The sequence below is a fragment of the Rhopalosiphum padi genome, chromosome 1, assembly GCF_020882245.1.
Source record: "Rhopalosiphum padi isolate XX-2018 chromosome 1, ASM2088224v1, whole genome shotgun sequence".
Lineage (NCBI taxonomy): Eukaryota > Metazoa > Arthropoda > Insecta > Hemiptera > Aphididae > Rhopalosiphum > Rhopalosiphum padi.
In genome coordinates, this window is record NC_083597.1 from 24,871,103 (window position 1) to 24,879,751 (window position 8,649).

The following is an 8,649-nucleotide window of genomic DNA, read 5'->3' on the forward strand; positions in this document are numbered from 1 at the left end:
GTTATGTTTTAACAACTAAAATATTAGTCTTGAAAATTGGGTGGAACGGTGGAAGTGATGGGAATTTTAATAAACCACGAAGAGGCTATGAACTTGCAGAGTCCAATGTTTTGGACCACAAAGTACGTTCCACAAAAACAATTTCTACATACCTACTCCGTTTACAATATTTAAAAGCTGTATTAAAGTAACATATTTTTTATGAGTAACACGATCAAATATGTAGACTGTTTACTGTGGAAAATAGTTTACCTAAGTATTATATATTAACATTTTAATACAATAATATTTTTTTTTTTTTACATAATAATAATAATATAACAATGATGCCTATTTATATGGCTATACATATATTTATTTATATATTATACTATTATATACTTACACAGTTTCAAGCATTTTCGTTTTTACATTTTATGTCGATTGACTGAGATAAGACAATATTCATGACAATGCGAAAATTTTGCATAGTTTAAAGTGTGTTATATTCACAATTGTATATGTAATAAAATAACTTAATTTATTCATGCACGTGTGAATTTTAAAATGTATGACCCTGTGTAAGGCTAAAATTATTGAAAGTAAATCTAAAAACAAAATATAATTACCAAACAACTTTAAATTTTATATTGGATCAACTAACATATATAATGAAAATATATATTGTCGATGTAGTAAAAAAAAATTATTTTGCTAAAATGTACACTAATAATAAAAATGTCGTACTTACAATCCGTTCAATCAATTACAAAAAATAACAAACCATATTCAAAAACTATTGTCAAAAAATAAATTTTGCTCAAATTATAAGAGAGAAACAATTGTTAGATAACCTTGAACTAAGCTAAAAAATTGTATTTCACGCAGACTTGATATCATCAATTGCATAAACTTGGATCATCGACCGAGTACCAAAATCAATCTTTTGAAATAGGCATTTGGTTGCGCTATACTATTAGTTTACTGTTCTTAAATATAACTATAGTACATATATTATAATATTGCTTTATTTATAAAAACTTTTTTAAAAATGTCTACATATATTATATATATATATTATAATTAAAAAAAAATTAGCAGGTAAACTATAAACCTACATACATAGTTTTTCTATTTCTATTGATTAAAAAATTGTCGTTTTATAATAATCAATTTTGGAAGATCATTTTACTTGTAGTGTGATCATTTAAATTTTAAAAATAATTAAAAGGCACCAACTAGATCTGAACATGCAGATAATTCAATAACAGTAAACTTTTTCGTTTGAAAATTGATTATTTTATTATATCATAGCACGAAATATTTTTGGTTGCTTTGAAATACTATAGTTGAGCAGGAACCAAAATTAACTAAAGCTACAAATGAAATATAATTTGTTAAGATTGCTTTGTTTGATAACTGAATAGAAAAATTATTTTTATGAGCATCGCTTGCTGTTGTTAATGGCACATTACTCACGATTATGTTATTATGTACGTACGCTATATCTTGAACACCTCAACCTACAAAAAACAAAAAGTATCATTCAATTATTTCCTTAAAAAAATAATATTATGCTACATTATTACATGTAGAGTAAATGTATCAGTTATAACACCGCAATATTTAAAATTAAGTATCCTCGGACTTTCTGGAATTTGAATTTGTACCATGAGTGTTATTGAAGTATGTTTTTCAACACAATTTAACACCATTACTTTTTTAACAATATCTGATTTTTTAGACTTGGAAGACGTATTAGCTATAATTTTCCATATCTATAAAATACAACAAATTCTTAAAATCAATAAATTTTATTCTATTTAAAATATAAGAAAATTATTACTCTTTCCGCTCTTATTTTAATAATATAATGTACATCCATATTATTACTGCTATCCAATTCAACTGTAATTTGTATAGATTTGCCGGGTACAAAATCAATGTAAGGAATATAAAATGGCAATTTCATTAGGCCAGATTTACAGATAGACTTTTCTTTTATTAATTTTTTGGACTCCTATAAATTAACACAATAAACATTAATATACATACCTTGCAAAGACACTCTTATAAATATATGAGTATATTATGACAAATATTATTTGATTATATTATTTAATTGAGTTAATTTAGAAATAACTTATTGTTTATCAGTCTAATAAAGTGAAATTTTCAAAGGTATAGCTAACTAACACTGTAATATACAAGAAGTATTTATAATTTTACAAATAAGTATAAAATGTGTACTGTCTAAGTTCTAGGGTTCATTTTTCAGTCTAGTAAAAATATGTATACAGACCATGTTATCATTTTTTTAAACTTAAAAATAATTAAATAATAATTACAAAATAAACAATAATAATAATAAAAAATAAAAGTTTCATCTTTAGGAGAACTTAAGATGATTATTTTAGATTGTGATATAAAAATAAAATAAATATAAAAAAAAAAACAAATAATTTCTATGCACCTGCATCACAAACCAGAGTAATATTATTTCTTAAATAATTTTGTATTACAGTGTATTGTGTATTCCACTTTGTTCGCGACATCTTACATTTTCCATAGAATTTCATTTTTACAATGACACGTCAAGAAGTTTCAAATCCCTATTTTTTATAAGATTTTTAGAATTATAATAAAATAAATAATAAACTAATAACTAATATCCTTTTTTTTTAAGATACTCATTAATTTTGCCAAAATTTGAAATAAGGTTATATTTCATTTAAATATTAATGCATTAATGAGTACAGATTTATGTATCAATTTATGATTTAATTATAAATTGTTCATTATAAAATTTATTAAACTAAAAAACCAGTATTTGTAAAATAATTAAAATAAATGTTTATTCATAATAATAATTTATTTTATTTTATAAAAATTATTTGGGTTTATATAAAAATACATTTGAAAGAATATATTCAAATACAATAGACACCAAGTATTAAATTTAGTATTCCGAATATATTTTAAAAGAACCCATAACGATAGTGATTTTTTATGGCCTTGTCAAACGTGTACATCAAATATGGTAGTATTTTTTGGTGAGCAATACAATCAATGCCAATGAAAATCAGAGCTTGGAACTTTACGATTTTTTCGATTTTGATTCCAATTGGTATTAAAAAATTAAAAAATTCAATTCGGATCATTTGTTTCTCAAAACTACAGAATAAATAGGTTCCGGTAATTGGCTGGCATGATTTAATTGTTTTTTTTTTTATAAAAATTAGTTATGAAAACAATCACAAACTTCATAAGTATGTCAAATGATAATAGTTGTATTATAATGAAATGAAAAAACATACAGGTAAGTTTACTATTTTAGTTTTAAAAACAACCCAAAGAATTGAAATAATAATAATTAATACTTACGTATTACTTCACCATTTCAGTCATTTGCATACTGACTTTTTAGTGTTATAATAACTAAGACATGTATAAATTGATAGCTATTCGACCTTAAAGCATCTTATTGCTCATATAACGCGAGTACAACACACAAATATAATTCATAATCCAAACAGAAAAGCTGTTACGTCAACACTCAACTATAATATTATTATTACCATTATTACTAATAAGTTTAGTAATATTTTGTATAATATGCTTATTTTATTTTTACAAGAAACTATTATATATTATATAAATAATATGTTACAATCGATATTTCTACATGAATAAAAACAAATGTATATAATATCTATTATATTAGTCCATATCACAATGTATTCTGATAAAAACAATTAAATAAAATTGGAACTGATAAAAATACGAATTTCTAAAACAATCAAAGAGGCAAAATCTTTTTTTTTACAACTAAAAGCAATTAAATTCAAATGTTTCCCGGATCGACGTAAACCCGTTAGGTTATTTCGATCAGGGGACACTGACGAATCGCCCCATTTTGGCTGTCTCATTTACATTTATGTTGCCTCAGCAAATTTGCTACTCTGACCTATAATATAATAATGTCTACTCAGCCTTATATTACATCTTACAATTTATTTATACGTTACTGACACACAAAAAAAAAAAAAATTTGAAAATGTCCATGGTATAAAAAAAGATAATAACACGTAATAGTTACTATACTTGTGTATTGTACACAATTAATTACGTTTTTTAAACTATAAATGTTATCAATTTATCATACATATTTTTTGTTTCTATATCATTTCATTTTTTTCAAAATTATAACTTTAAATAACTATAAAAAAAAATTATGAACAGTAATAGTAATATTATTGTATCTATTTCTTTTAATATTAATTGGAGTATGCTGCAATACCAATTAAATTTAAGAAGAACATTGTATTACATTTTCAAGCTTAGAAGTTAAAATAAATAAAACTCGCAAATTTATAAATAATATAGATATTTTTAATATTGTTAAAAGTATAATATATTATAACATTTTCAAATATTAAAAACTCTTTCTAGATTCTTACTTTACTTTATTTTATCTATGTATTGTAAATTATCGATATTTGACACATGAATATACTTATTTATTTTATATTCCCATGAAAATGCCCATTTTACAAAATTTAATAACTATTGTAATATTTTTGACAAGTATATAATATTATTTTAGTACAATTAATGCTACTATAATAATTTTATTAATTCTAGCAAGGAACTATAAAAAAATGTTATTTTACGGAAATTTTATTAATCAAAACAAAAGCTTTTACGAATAGATTAATGTGATTATATTTTCTATTATCAAGTATATCTTAATTGGTATCCTGTATCATTTTAAAGTTATTTTGACTATACAAAACAATTGTTATCAAAATGTATAGATAATAACCAACAAATTTAGAAAATGTCATAAACAATAATAGTACGAGAATAATTATTACGAAATTATATGATTAAAATGTATTCAATGTAGAATAGTGTCATCAATATTTTAACTTTAAATGTTAATAAACAAATTGCGACAATGCATTTTTGATTTTTTTTTAATTACAATTTAACATAATATTAAAAAGCTTACCCAGGTATCAAATAGATCCAATTTTCTAACTGAGACCATCCTTAAATTTAATATATATATATAGTTTTTTAAAAAACAGAAATAATAAAATTCTATAAGAATTATTTCATTTATTCTCAAAAACATATTTATCCTAATAATACTAATTAATTTTAATATTGGTATAATTATAAGAAAAGCATACGTAAAATTATACTACCTATATCTATAGCTTTATTTTAATATTATTAGTATTTCAATTCTTACAATCTTACCATATGGCTATGTAGTATAACACAAATTCGATGCACACACGACGGAGAGAAACACAATAATGCTACACAATGTAAAATATAGTTATCACGTCATATCATTGTAAAATATTTTTACTTCTATTCAGTATTTTAAATAGCTATAAAGAACGTGTTTTTAACCAATTTAAAGGTAAACTATTGAAACATAGTGATACAAAATTGCTATTGATTCACATTATTTAGAACCGAAGAATATAAAATATATTATTATTATTATATGAAAAACAAATAATTTTTTTAATTAAAATAATAATACTAAAACTTTGTTTTTTTGTTTTAATATTCAATGTTGTTAAAATTTTATATTCACTTGAAATAAACATAAAGATAAATTGTGCTTATGATTTTTTTCTATATTTTTAAATATTGTTAAATGAAACACTTATAAGTTATATGTAACCTTATTATATTAAATTGTTAAACGTATTAACCTACCATAAATATGTTTGTCAACGTTTATAAAAAAAATAAATAAATAATTATCAATTTCAAATTCAAATTCTTATAAATATCGTAGCTTGAATATAGTTAAAATATTATTACAAAAATGTAATTATAATGTGTAAATAATAAATATCATAATATAAGTAATGATGAAATGCTCCAGGTTTCTACGATTAACACTTTTTAATGAAATGAAAATAAATAAATATAGAGTAAAATAAATAAAAACAGTTTCGTTAGTAATTCTTATTTTTCTTATTATAATTGTGTTTACAGAATATAAATACAAGACAAATAAATATATTTAATATAAAATTTTTTTTCACAACAGTTACGGAATATTATTTGGTGTATCTATCTTCCGCGATTTCTGTTAAAGTAGCTGTTGAAGGTGTATTAGACGGTATTCAAGAAATAATTGGTTGATAACAACTAAAGACTACGTAACAAAAATATTAGAAAAAAATCGTTCGTTTTTTTATTAGTTGTCTGAATAGATATTATTATGTATATACAATTAATATGTTAGATATATTATTTTAAACCAAATAGTTCCTAAAACAATTATTAATAATATTGGATTACATCTATATACTATTACATTATATACGTCTTGCGCGAGTTGCGATCAAAGATCTATCTCTGAATAGTAAACCACACTAATTGTACTATCTTGCGACCATCGTATCATAACTCCTTAATTATATTATATTATAAACAATATAAGCTCACCATCTAAAACACACGCTTTTTATCGGCAAAACATCTCGTGGTACGTGCGTGCTTGTAGCTAGAAAATTATTATTATTTTAAATAATAAAAAGTACAGTGACGACGACTATGATAGTGTACTATATACTGCAATTGTGGATAAATAAATAATTCGAATACTCAATCAGTACTCCGTGGACTACGGTATGAACTATGAACTCACATCATGCGCTATAAAAAAAATTGTACCTACACGTGTAACGACCGCAGATATGGAATGTGCCTGTGTTTTGACGCGAACATTTGACAGTCGGCATTGTCAATAACAGATTTTATGGAATTTCATCACGAGTCACGACATTGTTAAAGGAGTAAATAAACATGCTTACTGATAAATTCACCGGCTACAAAAAAATATTCGGCAAAAGATATCTTCTAAAGTTTTAAATTGAATACTATTAATATAATATCATATTTCAGCTAAAAACTAAGATTTATGTACTGATGAAAAAACAACCGATTTATAAACGTACAATTAATATCCGAAGTTTGTATAATATAATATTACCGATTTAAAAATATCATATGTATTGCCAGTATTATATAGGTACTTTGTAGTACGAACAATTCTAACATACCAATTCCATAAAACAAAAATAGGATCCCAAAATGAATATCGAAGAATATCAGTTGACACACATTTCATACAATGTAAGACAAGTACGTAATAATGCTTTATTACTTACACGGATTCAAATGGCACGAGGTGGCGATATCGTAGTAATTAGGGTTTAACAGAAATCACTGAATTCGTGTATTGCAAGTCTGAGATTATTGAATAAACTTTATTCGTATTAATAATTACGTGCATCGGAAGTGTTAACTGTACAGTTCATTGGACGAAACAAACACTCTAAACTAGTAAGTGATCATTGGTTCAATCCGTGCCGAGGTGTTGTATCACTTTTCAAAACGACAAAATTTGCGTTGACATGAATGCAGTGTTATCGAGATAGACGATTATTACCTTTTTAGGTAAACGTACGTAAATGCGTTACAGAGTAAGTATTGTGTATTTACTTTTTAGAAATTTAGTGCTTACAAAACGAAAAACAGGAGATAATTCTACAGACGACGATAATAGATATAAAAATGGAAAAAAACAATTAAAATTATGAAAATGGAGATTAAAATAACAGTAGAAATAGTAGAATATTTTGGAGTACTGTAAAAAAACTGTGGGTTTTGGCCTATGTTGATAGTACAATGCTATAACTGCTGTAAAAAATGCTGTAACTATGAAAGTAATAGAACTAGGGGCCTATTTCGTAGAGATAAACAGAAAACATTAATATACAGATCTGAGTCAGTTTGGAATCATCTAAGAAACTATTAATTACTGAATACCTATAATAGAAATGGTTATCAAAATATAGGTAGATCGCTTACAACATCGCGGTGACCTTCAAGTAGATCGATTATGACATATCGTTAAAAAATACTCAAATAATGTATGGTCAAAGTGGTAAATTCAAATAAGTACCTATGTGTTGAAAATTGCACAACAAATTAAATTGTATTTCATCAATAAATATAAAACACGGTAGATTATAGTAATAATATACTGTGATATAAATGTATTTAAAAATATGTAATATATTTTATGATTAAATTTTGGATTTGCTTCAATATTAAAACAAATTAAATGTTTTATTATTGTAATTACTAATTTGTATTAGATGGCATCAACAACAATATTATAATATCGTAAAATATTAATTAATCAATTATGACCGTAATTTTATGGCTAAGCGCAACTCTTGGACATTTAATGTATTAAACGTTCATCGTGATAAACCGCTAGAGCGCGTAATGAATATATTCTACAATATTCAACTAACAACTCGAGACAACGTGCGTGTGGATATATCCCACGAGTTTACAAATTGTAATAAAATGTATGTTAAGTATCTTGCACAACTGAAAATAGCATATTACATAGTTTATAGAATACATAATTAATGCTTTAATGTGAACGTCTCATTCAACACTAAATTACGTCATTTTTTATTCTGAGTGGAACAAAAGAGCTATTGTTAGACAAGTCACAGTGATGTGTATGACATTATATCAATAAAATATTATATTTATAACTTTATCGTACTTTACTGCTAAATACGCTTATAGTGACGGCAGTCAATTTATTTT

General features: G+C 24.1%; 1 protein-coding gene across 1 annotated transcript; it reads right to left on the minus strand.

The window, feature by feature from the left end:
* Positions 1–230: 230 nt before the first annotated feature.
* Positions 231–5,300, minus strand: LOC132918043 (uncharacterized). The gene is made up of 4 exons (XM_060979099.1): positions 5,248–5,300; positions 1,826–1,999; positions 1,569–1,757; positions 231–1,502 (listed from the first exon to the last, which is right to left on the minus strand). Exons 1-4 carry the CDS (start codon positions 5,248–5,250, stop codon positions 1,482–1,484), a joined length of 387 nt encoding a protein of 128 aa, XP_060835082.1. The 5' UTR covers positions 5,251–5,300; the 3' UTR covers positions 231–1,481.
* Positions 5,301–8,649: the final 3,349 nt, after the last annotated feature.

Bases quoted from the DNA above. Each gene is read 5' to 3' on its own strand.
- LOC132918043 (XM_060979099.1), bottom strand. The intron at 1,758-1,825 runs GTAATAATTTTC...TGTATTTTATAG, and splicing joins TTAAAATAAGAGCGGAAAGA to ATATGGAAAATTATAGCTAA. The intron at 1,503-1,568 runs GTAATAATGTAG...TGTTTTTTGTAG, and splicing joins CTGATACATTTACTCTACAT to GTTGAGGTGTTCAAGATATA.